Consider the following 19,860-nt stretch of genomic DNA (forward strand, 5'->3'; position numbering starts at 1 on the left):
CCACACATGATTGATGATTACGCGGCACTCTATCCACACAGCGCTTTATCACCATTCCCTAATTACTCTTCACATCACTTCCATTCCTATGCAGCTTGCTTCAGTGACAAAGGAGGGACCAGCTATCTCTGAAAATGGTTCTCAAAGGAGGGCCATGCTCTGCTATTTGTCTAGGTGGCTTCCAGCCAGCTTTAGTTCTGAGCAACAGGGATGCAGAACAGTGACCCGATAGGCCACATCGGTGAGTACCAGTGCTTTGCAGAACAGCGGTGCGAGACCTCTCAGCCCATAGTAATGGAATAATAGCCATGCTAGCTTGCAGTAAAGGGACCTAACACGCTGAATGATGCTGTAACACTAACAGCTTTAGCTGGAGCCCACTGGCAAAATGGGATAACCAGGAAACCAACAGAAAGAGCAATACTGGTATTTCTTTCTCTTTAAAGATTGGATCACAGTGATGATTCATAGGGAAACACAATTCCCAGTAAGTTACCTAAGGACACGATCATAACTCCCCCTGAGCCTTGCAATGAAAATTTTGCTGTAGGTATTATAATATTTGCAGGCTCTGTGGGAGTTTGATAAAAGATGCTCAAACTGTTCAGAACAATGTTAAGGTTTTGGATTTGCAGTCTACAAGGTTCTGGATGTTTTGGTTTGAACTATATTTGTAGCCCATGGAATACAATCCTCACATTCATGACTGCTTTTATGCAAGTTCAAGTTCACGCTTCTGACCAGGAGATGTATCAGGTTTGGGGGGTTGCGTGAAAACCAGGAATCTAGAGGTTGGGAATATTTCCATCAAGATTTGATCTTTTCTGGTTATAGGCTATAATTGTTTGATGATCCTTCTTATAGGTTGCGGTGTTGGATAGTATGTAAAAAGTAGGAGAGTGCAATCAGTGGGGGGTAGGTTATTGTGGGGTATTTGTGTGGCTCATTCAAAGATAAAATCTATTTCTCTACTGAATTGTCCTTGCCAGGCAAAGGCATTTTTCAGGCTGGTAAGGTGAGCATCATGAGTATTCTTGTCAGAGCAGACGTGAAAGTATCCGAGGGCCTGACTATAGATTACAACTTTATTGGTGGGCCCAGAGTGGTTGCTGATTTTGTAGCTGTATGGTGGTCTGTGGGTTTTCTATTTTCCTGGATGTGGATTGTGGTGTCCAAACAATTGATGCTTATATAGGAATATTCCTGAGAGAATTTCCTCAAAGGGACGTAGGTGTTGAATTTGTGGCAGAAGTCAATATGTGAGTCCAGGTATTGAGTTTAGAGGATGAAAATATCATCAAGATAGCACAGGTATAAGGTAGATTTGATGGCAGAGTTTTCTAGAAACTTTTCTTCCAAGTGGCTCATGAAGAGATTGGCATATTGGGGGCCATCTTTGTGCCGATAGTTATGTCCATGGTTTGGAAGATGTGACAGTTGTTGAAAGTGAAGTTGTTGTGGGGTGAAGATAAAATGTGTGTTGTAGCTGTTGATCCAAGTGTGGTACATTTACTTGGAGGTAATTCATGCAAGCAGTTGTGCCTTCACAGTGTGAGATATTGATGCACAGGTTGGTGATATCCACTGCTGCCATTATGGCCCTCTCAGGGATATAACTGATGTTCCAGATCTTGTTAAGAAAATCTGTTACGTGTATAATATGTCCTATAATACTACTTAAGAGACCAGTAGTAGTCACTATAACAACATACAACAAAGAAAGCAACTTTGCCACAAAGAATTTACAGTCTGTGTCAAATTGTAGATACTTGGGGAATAAACTAGACTGAGAAGCACAAAGTAATAACACATACAGTTCTGATGGCTATGGATCTTGGAATTTAGAGGGTGCTATCACTAAGCTTCTGGTTTGCAATCTGGAGTTCATGAAAACTAGTTTTACATGAACACAAAAAATGTCAAGTTTATAAAATAAAAATAATGAAGACTTCTTTTTTAATGAAAATATTCCTATGCAGTGCTGTGAGCAGTTGCCCCACTAAGCAAGGACATCAGTTTCATTGTCCACAGCGTCACAGTAATTAGAGATGGAACAGATTTATTAGGACATTTGGGCTAGGGACAGACATTACACATATACCAGTTTAAGTGATCAGAAACTGGTTTAAACCTGTAACAGAACAGAAGTTCAGTGCACATAAACCAGTTTGAAAATGACTGAAACTGGTTTGAGATAAACCTAGCTGAATGTAGTATCAGACTTAACTGATTTGGGTCAAACCAATTTATGCAATGCCTCTCACTTGCTGGTTTAAGATAAACCAGACTCTCCCAGTATCCTCTCTGGGCTGGACAGGGCTCTCTGCTCCACAGCAGGACTGGTCCCTCCCATCTGCTCCCTGGCCAGAGCTCCAGCAGAGACTTGTAGACTCAGAGCGCCTGCCTGGCTTCTCCCTGCTAAACAGGGATTATTTCCCCTGCCCTTCTGCCTTACACTGACACCTCAGCATTAGCTAGCAGACCACATGCTGGCTACAACCCGTGCTGTGGGAGACAACAAAGGCAGATAGGCTTTTTTGGAGCTAATCAACAGGTAGCTTAATATCCTTCCTTGGAAAAGCTGTTTAAGAAGAGCTTGGAGAGAGGCTTTGTTTTCTTAATGGGTTGATAAACACTGAGTTAGGGGTGATAAACATTCCCTGCTGGGCTGCTGGGGGGAGGAGGGGGGATAACCAGAGTGTCCTGCCTGGGCCTGGCCACACCCTCCTCAGCTCAGCACTGTAAAGGGAAGGGAGCCCTGTTCTACTGCCCCCCCCGGCTTCTAGCCTGAGCCACTGCAGGCATGTGGCTGCATTTCTAGAATGAAAAGGGAATGTCTATCCACCTCCAAATTGGTTCAAGTGTTGCAGGTTAGACTAACCTGCAAAGATTGAATCAGTTCAGGCTATTTGAATAGCTGTCCCTAGCCTTAGTCTCTTCCCCCCCACCAACTAGTGGCTGGTTGATCTGTCCACAGCAGGTAAAGCACAAAAAGCAAGTATAAATGGGAAAAAGTAAATCAGAGCTGGTCAGAAATATTTCAGCTGCAAGAATCTCTTACGTTGTTACAAATTACTGCTAGTGCACTTAGCGTAATGATGAATGAAGTAAAAGCTGGGATTTTCAAATCAGCCAAAGAGAAGCTCCAACTTTTGAATGTTGTATTCCATCAGTCACAGACAGTCCTAACTCCAGACAATCAGAAACTTTTGGCTACAAGCCCTGAAGTCTAATTCTTGCAGCTTCTTTTGAAAAATCAATGGAAACATCTAGCTACTATGCAACAAATACTACAGGTGTCAGCATTTTTAAATACAAGTCTTATGTTGACCATGTCTCTGCTTCTAAAGCTTGTCATTCCACAAGGAATAAAACAAGCCTCATTAAGACTCTCAGTTGTGAAAGCAGAGCACCTATATTTCACAAAAAGGTGCTGCTCTAATAGTGATGAATAAGATAGGATGCAATGCCAAAGTACAGCTGCATATTGGAGACAGAGAAAGAGATTAATGGAAAACCTCATAAAGAGTTTGAAGTGGAGTGGCCTCTTGGGATAGAAAATGCCAAGGGTAGTCTCTGTTTTATCTTACTACATTATTTTTCATTAAAACAAATAAATGATTCAACTTAAAAATGACAGGTGCACATAAAAATAGTCCAGTGCCATGAGGCTGGTGAGACAATCTGATGCTATTTGTTCAAGAAATGTTCACTTTTTCCTGCACCCCAGAGTCCTGAAAACTTATAGCTCTGCCCCATTTAACTACAACAGAACGTAGCTTACAAATCTAAACAGGTCAATGAGAGTAGCTATTATGCAGGAATGGCCCTAACAATGTCTGAAATAACATCTGGGTATACCTTCAGTGAAAAAATACTTCTGGTCACTTAAAATATACATTCATGATGTTCATCTCTTCCCTATCCTAAGTGATGTGAAAGCTGGAGGAAGGATATACAATGTGTGTAAATTAAACTGAGAAGGTTAAACAACCTCAACTCTCTTTATGTGCTATTATAACTTTATTATTTGAGTCTCTCTCTGTTGTAATATGTTCTCCAATTCAAGCTTCTTGAACTGTAACTTCCCATTATAATTTTCTTAATTAGAAGAACTCTTCCCATTACGCAGAAAGTAGGGCATAGATGAAAGTGTAGGTCTGGTTTTCCTCTGCCACTTTTAAGCATGTCACTTAAATAACTGCACCAGAGTCTCGTCTTTTGCCCTGTCTGGTACAATACAAGAGGAGATTTCTGACTAAGGCATGTGTAGATGACACGGGGCCCCTGAATCGAAGCAGTGGATTTTTAAACCCGTGTTGTGCACACACCCTGCACTTCCCTGCCTCTACGGCGGCAGAAAGTGGAGGGTGAGCTGCTGGTAGGTGGAGTGGTCCCTGGGCTGCCGTGGGAGCTGGTGTTTCCCTCTGCGGCAGTGGCAGCCCCCCCCAGGCAGCTCCCACCCACAGGCAGCTGACTTGGGCGGTCCTGGGGGACACTGCAACTGTGGAGGGAAGCACCAGGACCCTGCACAGCTCAGGCAGGCAGGCGTTGGGAGGAGTGGAGGAAGGAACATAAGGCTCACTGCTTTTCTTGGGCAGAGCCTGCCTTCCCAGGCTGCTGCCAGGCTGTCTGTAGAGCTTCCTGTGGAGCCCCTGAGTTGCATGGAGCCTGGTGCTTTGCTCTGTGGCTGTAAGGGCAGTTTTAGTTTGTTGCACCCCAAGTCATTTAAGGTGCATTACGCTGCCGGATTTCCTACAGCAGCTGGAATTAATGTGCAATATGCTGCTGAGGCATGCAAACACCGACACCATTAAAGCGGTCTACACACGACAAAGTGATCGTTGAAAGGACAGTACTCATTTAATTCACTGAATTCCAGTACTGGAGGAGGGAGAATTGAAAATCAGCCATACATTAAAAGTTTATTTTTTTCCGAATGATCAGGTTCACACTTTTCTTATTATACTCTTGAAAAGTTGCCTATTTTAGAACCAGGTTTCTTCAACAGAAATGTGTAAATAATGTCCTTGAAGAACAAAAGGGCAAATGAAACCAATGCAAAAGCAAATATAAAGAGGTAAGAGAAAAATATTTAAAGCTGATCTGATTTAAGCAGACATCAGAAACAAGCAGTATTTAACTAAGAGGTAATAAATGATAGCCAAGTTGCTATTTTCATTTTCTTGTCTTTTAAGCAAGGATAAATATTTGTTGGTCAGCTTCAATTATGCATATGGAACCATATATTTGATCCAGATATCCAAAAGCAGATTGTAGTTGTCAGGGAGTCCACAGGGAAACTTCTTGTACTGTCCAGGGGAGTTGGGTCATAAACAATTTCTTGGAGTAAACAATCTTCACATATGTTGCTTTTTCATTACATCAATGACTTTTTATTACAGTATGGCTCAGTTGGCTGGAAAGGTGGAAGGACTCAGCCAATGCTGAGCAAGAAAGAGTTGGGTAGTCTAACCTTCAGGGAGTGCCTATCAGTACACGTAGATGTTAGAACAGTCCTTGGTTTACACTGGGGTTGGAGATGTTCAGCTCATAGTTGCTGATTATGCTTCTCATCAGCTCCACCTCTGCATAAAGCTGAGAACTACATGTTTTATATATTTAAAGTAATTTAATTTATGGGGACAACCTTGAGGTGGCTTTATAGCTCTCTAGCCAGGAGGCTTAAATGCCTATATACCCTCATAACGCCACATGTTTGTAGTGCTACAAAATGCTGAGATGTTATAGGGTATAGACGGACATATGTTTGAAGTGGGATCAGCTGTGCTGTGTCCCAGCACAGCTGATCTGCTTCATTACTGCCTAGAGATGTTACTAGAGTTGTTGTCCTTCAGGGTCGGGTCCCCACTGTTCTCAGGTGTCAAGGACCAGGGTGTAAGATTTGGCCTAATGCTTAGACTGCCAAGGAAAGGCAGGGTCTGGGGCTGGGTCAAAGGGCAGTAGCCATATACCAAAGCCAGAGGGAGATCCTGAAGCACAGTCCATCACACAATCCAGGGTTGGGAACTGGGGGCTAGATGCCAAGTAGCAATCCACAGAGTAAAGTTGAAAAACAGAGACAAGCCAGGAAACTAAACCACAGGGAAATTAAAAGCTGAAGTCCAAAAATAAGCCAAAAACAGGGTCAGTCACCAGGAGGCTACAACAGAACTGGCCTGCAAACACAGGGCCCTACCTGGTGTTAAATGGATAGACAGTACTTCCAGCAGCAAAGCAGGATACTCACTGCTCCTGAACTGGGGAAGAGTTCACTAGCTGAGGCTTGCTGTAGGTGTGGCCCAGGCTGCTCTGTCTGATCAGAGTCCTTGACACTAGACATCCCATCCTATCTTGCACTGGGGTGCACATCAGCAAAGATGAGGTTCTTCTGCTTACAGAGATGCACCCCCCAGTTGGGGCACAGCAGCATGTGCTGCAGGAAATCCCAGCAGTGGGATTCCCAGGACATGCAGAATTGAGTTCCTGAAACCCTGGGAGTGCCTGCCCAATGTGGCTAGAGTGTACAGGCAGTCCAGAGATGCCTATGCTTTCCTGCCATAAGTGAACAGAAGTTGGCCTAGAAAAGGCAGCACAAACTATTATGAGTAGGAATTGTCACAAATTTGGGTAACTGTGGTGCAATGAAAGGCTAAGGCATATGTTTCCTCAGACTGTGCCACCATAAAAATTTTTATGGTGGCACGAAGGCAACATCTGTTTGCAGCCTTTGCAGCTTTACAAACAAGCACTTGTCCATACCCTGCTTCAGCTACCACTCTTCAGCTAGGGAAGAAGAGAGCATTTCTCTTTACATAGTAAAGACCATCTTATGTCTTGAAGTTCTCACCAATAATAAGGTAAGAACAGGCCAAATCTGGTAACCAAATGTTGCTTGACTGTTCCTTTGGTTACTGCTGGTTGCTCAGCATTGCTTTTGCCTTGACATATTAAGAATTACTTTAAGATTTCTCTGATGTATTAACTGCTTGCTTAAAGAGTCACTCTGTCCTTGACAATGCTTTGGTATGTTAAGAAATGGCCTTATTATATGCCTACAATGCCTGAAAGATGCTACATGCCCCTGGCTATTTTTATGTCTTGGAGATACTTTGTTTCGTTAATTGTCTTAAAAGGATTTGCAGTCTGAGGTTTACTGTTATATATTTGCCTCAGAAGTATTTTTGCTTAGAGTTTTTTACTCTTTACTACAGGCCCTGTGTAGATAGTCCATAAAAGCCTGAGCATACTGTTACTTTAAGTTGATTTACTCAATTTTTTTTAAAGATTTGTTTTCTTCCTAAATGTCTGCCATCTCTCTCTCCTGAACATTTCAGTGATTACTAAACACATTGCTGAGGTTCTGTTTTATCTTTCCAAGCAGAAAGTAAAGACTACATTGAAAAATTTGGACGAGATAAAGTAAATGTCCTACCTTAAAATGTAAAAGGTAATAAAAAATAAACAGTAATTAGTACCCAGTTCTGCTGCCCTTCTTGATAGCTGAGAAGTATCTGAAATCAGTGGGACTATCTGCAAACTACGGTACTATTCAACATGAATCAGAGTGGCAGTATTTGAGCCTTCATGAGGAAAAGCAATTCAGCATGAGGATACTAGAACAAGGCTATCTGCCTCTGTGATAAACTCTCTCAAAAATCTGCTGGCACCTAGTCAATAGAATACATCTCTAAAATAATTTCATCACATTGACTTCTGTGAGTCATCATATGGGCACAATGATTTGTCCATTCAGGTGATACTGTAGGATCAGGGTCTAAGTAATTACTCCCAAGGAGTTGCTTCTATTATCAGTGCCTTTTTTCTGCCTGCAGCTATAATAGGTGGGATGCATGATTTATAAACCTTTCACTCACAAAGTCCATCCACTCAAGAATAGACTGCTGCATTGTAAAGCAACAAAGCTAATTTGATACGTCTAACTTAAAACAAAACAAAAAAAAAAACACAAAACAAAAAGCAATTCCAATTCCAGGCAGTTAGCTTGGAAAATGTATGTCCTTGACAGAAGGTATCTAAAATAATACAGCATCACTATGCTCAGCAATAGGGCATCTAAGTTCTCTTGGATTTAGCCCTGAGTCATGAATGTGGCATTGCTGATTACAGATAAATTTAAGGTGATTTTGGTAGCGGTAATAAGCACATGGCTTTCCCAGCATGCTAGAGAATGGTTCTGCATCAAGTTGCTCTGAGCCCTCTGCAGATTACAGTGGGTAGTTGTTAGCTGTTCGAGGCCATTTTTAGCAAATGTTGTTTTAATGGTACTGAGTGTTTTCATTTTACAAACTGTATCTAAACAAATAAGTAAAATAAAAAAAAAACAAAACTTCGGCTCACTTATAGCCACCAGCTTTTCCAAGTGTGATTTCTTTTCTTTAATTAACAGAACAACGTGACATCAGTTACTATCCTAACATTTTTGGAGATGACAAAACAACAGTTTAAAAAACAGGGGTTTTTTTGGTCCTGTCCCATCTTAGCCTCTAGCTCAATGGTTCTGGTTCCAGATGAAACATTTCTGATGGTTGTGGCCATCTGATAATGTCCTGTGCATACCTTAACAACAGAGGGTAGATTATTATTGTGTATGAAGTATTTGTAAAAACATGGCACAGAACTCTCTGGCGTTTCCAGACCTACCTACCATCTGTGTGTTTGGACATCTTTCTTCTGGAGTTTGCAAAACACTAAGTGCCTTTTGCCAGCTGCTGGGCCCACTTATGCCCCACTAACAGTGACAGGAGCTCAGGACATATAGTACCTTGAAGGATGAGGTTTACCTTAAGGAGATCTTTGTACAGAACTGTGCATCCAGAGTTTGACTGGATATATTACTGTTGCAACAGGTAACTGCTTGTGTATGTTAAATGACAACTGGGCTGGAAAACAAGCACAAACAATGAGTGGCTAGTTGGGATGCGAGTCAAATATCTGTCCACTTAAACACTGTGGTCTGCTAAAAACTATCAGGTTGGCAAAGAACCTTTCTAAAATCTTTTCTCCCTACCCTCTTATGCTCTGTTGTCTCAGGCTGCCTTTGGTTTTGATACATTTAAATTGCAAACATTAAGGGTTCCCTCTTTCAATAAGTAGGCAAACTTTGACTCCAGCAGAACTAACTCTACTATAAGGACTGCTTCAGTGAGTGAAGAGACTCAGCCCTAAGGAACTTCACTGAACAAAGAATAAATCAAGTTACTACAGACTTGCTTTCCAGAGGCACAGAGCAGCCACACCCTCAGCTCCCCCCTGGTCCTGTGAATACTAAGCACATTTCAAAATTAGGCCATGTGTACAAGCCTTGCTGTCTAATGAATGATTCCACTCTCCTGCACATTTCCCCCCCTACAAAGTGAGAACAATTTGTTCAGACAAGCTTCATGCAGAGTTTCTGGTAGTTTGTAAAAGCAAAAGGCTTAAATTGCTTTTAAGGAAAAATTGGACTTGACCATCTAGAGATAGTTACAGCTCATTACCAAACTTCAAAATATCATGCCTAAGGCAGGTTTCGTTTTCATACTACCAAAAGAGCAAAGTCTTATTCTGCCAGCTGGTTTGTGGTAGGGGCACAAAGGTCTCTGTTGGTATAAACTGAAGGCAAAGATCTTTGTTGGTATAAACTGTCACAGTTCCACTAGCAAAACAGAGAATGTACCCACATATTTTGATTGTATTACCTAGATTTTAACAATCACATAAGCATTCCTATGGTCTACCCCAGACTGACCTCCACGTTATAAATACTCTATGCAGCAAATGAATAGGACTATCAAGTTCACTCTGCCCTTGATCTTCCCTGAGGTGATAATAAAGCAAAACACTTTACTCCAACCATGGTCTGCTGTTGGTAAAGTATGAGGTGAGAGCTGCCATAGATAACTGTACTCACCCGATCTTCCTCTGCTCTGAGATCTGGCATGGTGCTGATACACAGGCTGACAGCAGTGATGGCAACAAAGGAGACTGAGATACAAGCAAAGATCTTTCCTGGGATCCCTGAGTGAGGGTTTTCCACCATGTCCCTGAGCTTTCTCATGCACATACCCAAACGGCTACTGTCCTGGAAGGCTTGCTGCGGAGTTTCATCCGATACCGTCTCCCCCTCGTACAATGAAGACTCAGCTATCTCCTCCTCCTTTTGTCGCAGTCTCTTCTTGCAGCACCACTCTAAGTGTTCCTCTTCTATCCCCCAGTATATCAGCTCCTCTTGGAAAGAGAGGGCGCACATCTCCCTGAGAAGCCTCAGCTTCCCAGCTGTCAGGAAAGTCATGATTGTCCGAAAGGCACAAGGATTGCGGTCAAAAAAAAACTCGTTGCAGCTGACATCATAATCGTCACAGATATCCATTATCTCATCGTAGTTGTTACAAGATTTTAGTTTCCCAAGCCTGGTCAAGGGGCAGTCATCCAAGGTGGTCCATGGAATCTTATACTTGATGCCGCCTACATTTATTATCACAAACCGGGTTCGGTCCTCTCGCCGTGCCAAGCAGCACAAGTCTTCTCTAGGGTGGAGAAGCTTGGCTTTTTTGTAGAAAAAGCCTTTCTTGGTCTGCACCTCATACAGGTTTTCCAAATTGTTGTAGGAGTATGATGTGAGCTCGGGATCTGTGTTCCCAGTGAGTAATGCCATTTCTTGATACATTTGGTAAGTTCATGGAGGAACCCAGACTACTCAGAGAAACAAAGTTAGATGTTTGAACAGAGAGAGAAATGACCAGTCTGCAAAAGAAAATAAAAAAAAATTAAAAAATGACACTAGCATTCTGATGGCGAAAGCAAAAGCAAAACAAAACAAACTCCCCCACTTCCTCTCTGGTTTTTTAAATTTGTTTGCATTTTATTAGGCATCTTTAAGGATTATTTTTGCTCCCCTCCTAATACTGGGACCAAAAATATTGGGTTCTGCTCTTCCTCTGCCACCAAGTAGCAAGCTGTGTTCAGGCCTTGTCAACCTATTAACGCAGTTTCAAGTGACAACCAAAGAGGATGCGAGCAGTATGTTAGCACTATACCTTGTTCCTTTCCCAAGGCTGAGTAGGAAGAGGATGGAGGAAGTTTGTGCAGCAGCATGTTGGACTCCCCAGACAATAGTGACTTACACTTTCAATGGTCATTGGATAAAACTTTGCTGAATGCTTTACTTTGTTTAGGCAAGACTAGTAGCAACCTCTACTATAGGGTCCTCTGTAGTGCAACCACAAGTTCTCATCAGGTATGTCTATGGTGTAGTCAGAGGTGACTGCAGCACACAAAGGCATACTTGAGCTAGTTTTCATCTAGCAAGATAACTCAGGTGTCAAGATAAAAAGTACCATGCCAGCACAGACTTCAAAACAGCATAATGAGCACAGTAGGGATTAGAGCCTGTGCTAAGGCCCTGGCAAACATTATGTCAACCATGTCACGAACTGTAACATGCTACACCTTCAGCCAATTTATAGCACCATAAAATCGCAAACCAGCTACAAAGATGTTTTACATCATGGCACTTTAACCTGAACATGTGGCATGCGTCTCCAGACCTAGAACTGTCTCAGTGGATGCTTAAAATCAGCTGATTGTCTGCATCAGCCTGGGATAGCCCTGGGTCTTGAACCAGGTCCCATGGCAGTTTCAGGTCAAGTGGACAATCAGCCCCAGTGGCTGGTTTGTATGGTGCCTTAAATTGAACATGTGGCATCTATTTCCAGACCTGGGGTGGTTTCAGCAGACGGCATCGATCAGTGGATTGTCAGCATCAGACCAGGTCAGCCCCAGGGTTTGGGAAATAGCCTTCCCCTGTCTGATCCCTGGGGTTGGGTTGGAGAGTCCCAACCCCTGCAATGGCGTGATTGAGATCTGAGGAATTTTTTGTCCCATCCCAGAAATGGGGCATCTTTCCATGCATATGTGGCATAGCAGGACACGTGTTTTTTGGATGGGGCATAAAATGTTCCAGGAACATAAAATTCCTAATCACATTATTATATTTATTTCTGCCAGGGTCGTAAAGTCTGTGCCACTGTGGCTTTACTGCTATTGATACTTGATCTAGAGCAGGGGTGGGTAATTATTTCAGGCAGAGGGCCACTTACCAAGTTTTGGCAAGCTGTCGAGGGCCGCATTTCCCTCTCCGGTGCAGGGAAGCAGGAACAGCTCTATGATCCCAGGCCAGAAGCCTCTGCTAGGCAGGGGCTTCAGGTCGAGGGAGCAGGGCTGGGTGGGCCTTGCTGGGTTCTACTGCCCTTGACTCCTGTCATCTTTGACAGGCAGGCAGAAGCAAATAAAAATTAAATTTTCTAAATTTTTAGGGGCCCTGTGGGCTGGATAGAATGGCCTGATAGGTCGGATTCGGCCCCTGGGCCATATTTTGCCCCGCCCTGATCTAGAGAGAGTAAAGTTAGCTTGGGTTTGCTTACATATGACACAGTCACATCTCCAATTGCAGCATGGATGTACCCACAATCAGAGGCTGCATATTAATACAGTGAAAATGGGTTAATGGATTTTTTTTTGTTTGCCTATTTGTATCATGTAGTCCACACTATATGAAAAAGTCTTTTGTGAGGTCATATGCTGATTATCATCACTTAACATAACCAAATCAACAATGCTATAGAACTTTAAGAAGCTGTTTCTGGCCATGTCTGGAGGACTGGAATGTTAGGATCTGCCAAAGCTCCAACAGAAGATCCATTGGCTAGCAGGGGCATCTCAGCAGGAGTTGTATCTGAACTTAAGAGTCAACTGGGTCTAGCAGTAACTTGTAAACAAGAGATGTTGTCACTGCAGTAACTGGGGAACAATATTATGCAATGGTTGCAGCACACAGGGCCAGTATTTTACCATAGTTCAGGCAAGTATGGTAGGCAACCTATGGAACTGGGACGTACATCTGGCTTCTTGACCTGAAATGGAAGTCTCTGGTTACATATCCTTTATCTGTAGAGGCTCCGAGTTAAAAAGGTAAATCTGGTATTATTATTGTGAACACTGTAGGAGTTCCAGGCTTGCATTTATTTATTCACCACCTGTTGCTTGCCTCTCTACTCCCAGTACCACCATTTACAAAGCACTCAGTCTCTTTGCTTTCCATCCACTGTTCTCCTGAAGCAGTATTAATGCGTCTCAAAATGGTACTGAGGAATTACAGCAGGGAAGCATTCAAATCCTCCTGGGCTAATAAAGGTTGTTGAAACAAAGTAAAGACAATAAATAGATTTGGAAATTCTGGGGCCCCAACAGGAAATCAGGGCTGTAAACAGACGGCAAATAAAGTGCAATCTTAGTTAAAGGAAATGGAGAGCCTAAAACTAGATAAAATAAAGAGCAAATAAAGGTTATAGAACAAGGGTTAACTTAACAGCACCGATGGCAGGTTGGTGAAGCTGATGTAAAAATTTAAAAACTTGTGAACAGACATTTTGCAAATCACTTCACAGCTTATGTGGATTCTTATTCATATGGTCTAGAAGGCAAATGAATATGTAAATGCTAAGAGAAATTAGAAACCACACATCCAATGACAAAAACAATCACAGACCATGCAGTAGCTCTTCTTTTCTTAAGCTACACTCAACTCTTAGGTGGATTAATCTGTAAGAATCTCCAGCAGCAAATGAAGGATTTTTTTTGGTTAACTACATGAGTCACACTGCTACTTTTCTTTCTAATTATTGCCAACTGAATCATAACTGCAACACTAGTATGGGTCACAGTCCATGCACAATATTTTAGGGGCTAATGGAATGAATAATGAGTGCCATGAAATATTAACCCTCATTAGGAACTGAGGTGTTGTCCACCTCCTGAATCACAGTTTAGGAAAAAGAAAGGAGTGCAGGTCCATACAGTTTCATCTCTTCATAGGTCTATCATAACCATATGGAAAAACAGACTATCAAATTAACTTGTAGGAAGTCCCACAGTATCTTTTTGGCTGGTGCTCTGTCTTCAGTGAAGCTTTATTTGTGGAAAATTCTGAATGACATTTCAGTATCTGAAATGGATATGAGATGTGCTTGTCTGCACGACAGCTTCATCTTGGTCAGAGCAGGGAGGGAAAGGATACAGTGGGAAACATCACAGGCCCAGAAGGAATTCAGAACTTGCAGAGCAAAGAAGGTCTTGCGTTCCTGAGGACAGCAGGGCTGCTAGACATGATGCCTTTGGAGAGGCTTGAATTTTTGGGTGGAGCTTCAGACTGAACAGACTTCTGCAATCTGATTTGCACAGTTTGTGTGCTGAGCAGGAAAAGGCTGTTTGTAGACTAGCAAAGGTGTGTCCAGTCACAAAGCTATTCTTTGATACTGTGAAAATTTCCAGACTAATACAGTCAAATTGTCACCTCTTCTATTAGGACAAGAAAATACTTCATAGTTCTTTTACATGACAGCACCAACCTTAGAGCATAACACACTTCATTAGAAAAGTACTAGCTGAGAGCCAAAGAACAGGCATCCCATTGCAACATGTTCTGTGAGATGGGTGTTGTATAGCACAGACTTGAGTGCAGCTGGGATCACAAAGGCCATTCCTGCCATAGCGAGGGTGCATGATCAGCACAGCATATGCTTGTAGTACTTATTACTTATTGTCAATAAGGTAAACTATTCACTGTCACTCTTCCACTGTCAGGCTTTTATTTTCATGCTTCACTAGTCTTACAAGTTAACATATGAAAAGTAATTTACATCATTTTGACATTAGGGCCAGGATTTGCCTTCCCCTGTTCTCCATCAGCATGATGTTACAGAGAAGAGACCAGACATACTTCCAGTGTTTCTTTACATTTAAGTGTGCGTGCCCCTTTCTGGGTGAAGGGAAATTAAGTCATGACAAGACATGCATGTCAGTTTTTACATTTCATCATTAGGGCTCTCAGACAGTTTCCAGCTTTCTGAATAAAGAGGATGAGATGTTTTTATTTTGTGACTATAAAATGATGTTGATTAAATGGCAAACAAATTGAAACAGTTTTTGTTAAATTGTTGCCAGGTGACTGGATAGGAATTGATAATGGTAAGGGCACATGCAGCATATGTTCTTTTGGTCAGCAAGTGCAATATGGGGAACACTAGGCGCATCTGAAAGTTAGAGTCTATCAGCTGGTAGGAGTTTGCTGGTCTCCGGCTTATTGCTTGCAGTAAGAAAGGCATAACAGAAGCCACTATTACCAAAAATTGGCACCTTTTTGGATGCCTCAGCCCAGAGGACATTTTTTAAATTAAACACATGGAATTGCATTACCCTTCTCAATATCCCTAAGGCAGCATGAGTACCATGGCAAGGAAGTTCGGCACCCAGGGCAAAGCCCACAGCAGCTGTCTGCCCTCGTCCTGTGCACAGATCTGGGGGGCATATGCCCACCCCATGCTTACCCAGGGGTGCACGCAGTGGTGGAAGCCACCCTCCCCCCATCCCTGCACCCCCCAGACGAGCCACTAGCAGCTCTGTCCCGCACCCTGCTGGCTAGTGCCTGTTGGCACCCCTTTGCTTCGGCACCCAGGGCAGTCACCCCACCCCCACTTGCTATGGATCTGGGCAGCATTACCCAAAGTATGGGGGGGGGGGGGGGGGGAGCCCCTGAGAGAGTGCACAAGTTTCCTAGGGGAGGGTGGATGCATGTACACAGATCACAGCCCCCGATTCCTGCCACCAGCAGCAGCTGGAGTGTGGGCAGGATCGGGGGAACATGAGAGTGACTGACCGTGCTGTGACACAGTGTAAACCCACAAAAAGCTTAGGGAAGAGCTGCTCTGAGAGATAGTCCTGGCTGGTCAGATCTGAGTGATGCCCATGGTGCTGCAAGGGTGTGGGGAACTTACACTGCTGCTTTAATTCTGCCACAGATAAACAAAGACATCATTGTGAATAGCCAGTCTGGCACCTCTGGAATGTTTGGTGCTGACTTGTAGACGTGGGAATGTATCACGGCCTTCCCAGAAATATTAAGGGTGGTTCAAAATTATGCTGGTCTTAAAATACTTGGTGCCTGCTGGTGCTCTCCAAAATACTCACATACCTATAATTAAGCAGGAGCATCCCTTTAAAAGCCAACCCCTCCAGACATTATGTTACAGCCTCACTCAATTGGCATGTCTACCATTTAGTCAAACAGCTGGGTAGAAGCAGGTGGGAGTAATCAAACATGCACTCTGCATCTAGCTTCCCTTGACACTAGCAGATGAGAAAACCTGGACCGGCATGTGGTGATTATCACTTGAAGAAGCACTTGCTCTTTCAATTGGCTGATCATACATGGCAGGGGGGGGGAGATAGTGTAAACTATTTCCTTAGAAGTAAATAATAATAAAGAAAATATTTTCTATATCCAAAGTACTTCTTCCTCCTGGCTACAAATATGATAGTAGTCTATGTTCATGTATTCTGTGATCTGTAACACTCCTGAGTCCATTGTGGAATCAACATACATTATGGTACAAAGCAGGATATTGTGACATGATTTAACAAGTCACAGACATGAAAGGTAGATTAGTATACGTTTCATGTCTTTTCTTCTGGAGGCAGAAGGATTGATCAAAGCAGATGATCCATGCTGCAGTGCTCAGTCACTTGGATAAGCTAGGAAGTGATATTAGCAGCTATTACCAAAACAATTCCCATATCTTATGATTTCATTCTTTATTCACTGTATTTAAAGACAGCCAAAATCAGCTACAGATGAAAAACTCCATTAGCCTCATAATTAAAGCACAGCACTAGGACTTTTCAACCTCAGACTTTCCACAGGATGTAAACCAGGTCACCTGCTATATCATCTCAGTTTCCTATCTGTATAACTATTAAAATAAGATTATTATGACAAAAATAAACATAATATTTTTCCCCTGCACTTTTTTCTGTCCTTTCTATTTAGATTGCAAAGGTCTTTGGAACAGGGACGGTATTTTTGCTGGGTATAAGGGACTGGATCCTACCTGGGTTTGTAGGTCCAACAATAAATTAATAAAATATAAATAAAATCCTGATAATGCAACATTATTTTAAGTTAGAAAAATTGTAATTGTTAAATTAAAAAGGAGATTAAGATTTGTGGTTTTTTGTTTTTATTTCTGACAAGTTAGCCAAGTTAAAAGAATTGCTTTTAGAATCCCATAAGATTTAAAACCAACCAAAGCCTTTATCTTGAACAGACAAAATATCTGAAGTATGGAAGAGATACATATGTATTTCCTTATTTTTGTTAGCTTTAAGTCCCGCAACATTTTTGGGCAGAGTGCCAAAAACACCCCAACCTTGACTTGTCAGACGTTGGTGTGCAAGAGGCAGATGACGGGGGAGCCAAAAGGGGCCTGGCCCCCTGGTTGGTGTCAGTGCAGCCCAGGCCCTTTCTCCACCATCCGCCCAGAGGCACGTGTGCACCTGCCACCAGCAACAAGGCAGGCCAGGGCTCCGCAAATCTCAGTACAGCAGCTTGCAGCCTCCCCGCTGCCTCATGTGAGCAATCCCAAGATCTATGGCAGGTGGCAGGGGTCTGCCCAGAGCCTGGGCTGGCTGGGGCAGGTGGCCAAGAGGCTACAAGCTGCTACACCCAGATCTGCAGAGCCCCAGCCTGGATCATTGCTGGTGGTGGGTGCACGCGCTCCTCGGGATGAATAGCAGGGAAGGGGCTGGGGCCGTGCTGCCACAAAAAGGATTGGGCCCCTTGCATCTCCCCTGCCATCCGCCCTGAGGTGTGCCTGCATTTATCACTGGCAATGAGCCAGACCAGGGCTCCAAAGACCTTGGTGCAGCAGCTTACAGCCTCCCAGCTGCCTGTCACAGAAGGCCTGGGCTCTGAGTTGCCATGGAGCCTGGGCTGCTCTGATAAAATAAAGGATTGAATATCATCCCTTTATTAGATGGGATATGTCCTAAATATGAAATTCCTTTAAGATTCTTAAGAGTTCTATTAATTTTAAGCATAAAATGATCACATTTAAAATATATTTATGCCCCAATCCCGAAAAAACAAATCTGTTTGAGAAGTTGGGTTTCTGGTCTGAAATCTTTCACTGATTTTGTGCCATGCTATGTGATGAACTGAAACAATTCCATTTGTTAAATGATCAAATTAAATTAACCTGACTCCAACATTGTAATTATTCTGACATGTGTCTATAGCTGTTTGTCTCTGTTAGAGAACCATTGAATTATCTGGTATTATTGCACCGGTTGGGGCTTTTTGTTATATTACTAATGCTATAAAAACATCTTCAAAGGATCAGAGGTTCATACATTTAGGGGTTTGGACTCCTACCCAAACCTGCACAGTGTTGAAGCCCTTGTTCTTGGAACTCTCCCAGCTCTCCCCCTCCTTTTTTACTTACAAATTCTACAAATACTGTATACAAAAAAAACAAGAACTCTTGGTTCCAAAATGATACTTTTTATTAGGCCAACTGGAAAATAGCAAGAAAACTGTCCTTTTCTGCAAGCTTTCGGGATCAAAGTCCCTTCGTCAGGCTCTGGGAAAAGTATGGATGGTACAAGATGGTAAAAATTCCCCATAAATAGGAGGACAAGGTTCTTTGGGTGAATCTTTTATTAGACCAACTTAAATATTTGGAAAACAATTTTTAAGTAAGCTTCCAGGTTCAGAGGCTGGGCTGGTATGAACCATCTATACCTTTCCCATCTTGTACCAGCTATACTTTTCCCACAGCCTGACGAAGGGACTTTGATCCCAAAAGCTTGCAGAAAAGGACAATTTTCTTGTGCTTTTCCAGTTGGTTTAATAAAAGGTATTGTTTTGGAACAAGAGTTCTAGTTTTTTGTATGTCTTTTTGTCTCAGACCAACACGGCTACCAAGTACACCCACAAATATTGCATAGTAGTATTTGTTTCCACAAATATTGCAGGGTAGATGCTCTCAAAGAAAAAGACTGCTCTCTTTCTAAAGATCATGTATTCTGACTGACATGAGTAAGTCCTGCTCATATTAGTAATCTATTTCAATTCAATTAACTATAGAGATTACTATAGAGTTAGCAGGGCCTGGTTTTAGTTAGGCAACAGGCAAACACAGGAATTCAAATATGACGGTTACGGACACCATATTAAAAACCTACATAGCCAGAAAAAGATGATGTGAATACATGCATGCAGACAAGCCAAAACATCTCTGACAAAGCGATGACTTGTTCCACTTGCAGGTTGAGTTATGCTTGCCACCTCTTTCCCCTTGGGGGTCAAATTGCTCTACTAAAGGAAACAGCACCAGTCTGTTTCTGCTTTTTAAGATGATAAAAAGGAGACGAAAGAAGTGCTCCACCTAAGACCCCTCAATAGAAAGCAGAGGGATTTGCTGGTGGTGTGTTCTTTGTGAGGGATCCTCCACTATGGCATTTTTTCTTGGTCTGTCAGAGTCCCGCCTTGTTAACAACTGTATGTGGGTAAGACTCTCTAAAGCACTTAATATTGTCCTAGCATAGATTTCAAATGGGAGCAGAATTCAGACTCCCAAATGCATTAGCAGGAACCGAGTTAGATTAATATAGCATGCTTTTGAAACCCAGTCAGGTGTTTGTGCTTATGGGACAGGTACTCAGAGCACGGGATGGGAATTTATTGACATTTTGTACAATTTGGAGGAAAGAAAAATAAAACCTTTAGTAATTTTGCATGAAATCTGCTTCCTTCATGTAGTAAACCACATACAAGTCAGTCAGTTTTTATTAGTGCTTCTGGAGGAAATGCTAATTTTTTAAAAAAAACTATTTCAGCAGTACAGTAAGACAACATGTTCTTCCCAATCAAGGACACAGACTGAAAGACTTTAAACATTTGGTGTCTGCCAAATTAGCATCACTTCAGGTTTGAAGCTTTTACAAGGTCTTTAAATTTAGAGT

At 42.4% G+C, this 19,860-nt stretch overlaps 1 protein-coding gene across 1 annotated transcript in view; it reads right to left on the minus strand.

Annotated features, from left to right (window-relative positions):
- The window catches only part of KCNG2 (potassium voltage-gated channel modifier subfamily G member 2), a 99,183-nt gene that overhangs the window by 27,023 nt on the left and 52,300 nt on the right, over positions 1-19,860 (minus strand). The window contains exon 2 of the mRNA XM_006031110.2: positions 9,914-10,746. Within this exon, the coding sequence (XP_006031172.1) occupies positions 9,914-10,669 (756 nt within the window). The 5' untranslated portion in view covers positions 10,670-10,746. The remainder of the gene's footprint in view (positions 1-9,913; positions 10,747-19,860) is intronic.

The sequence above is a fragment of the Alligator sinensis genome, unplaced genomic scaffold (assembly GCF_000455745.1).
Source record: "Alligator sinensis unplaced genomic scaffold, ASM45574v1 scaffold969_2, whole genome shotgun sequence".
Classification (NCBI taxonomy): Eukaryota; Metazoa; Chordata; order Crocodylia; family Alligatoridae; genus Alligator; species Alligator sinensis.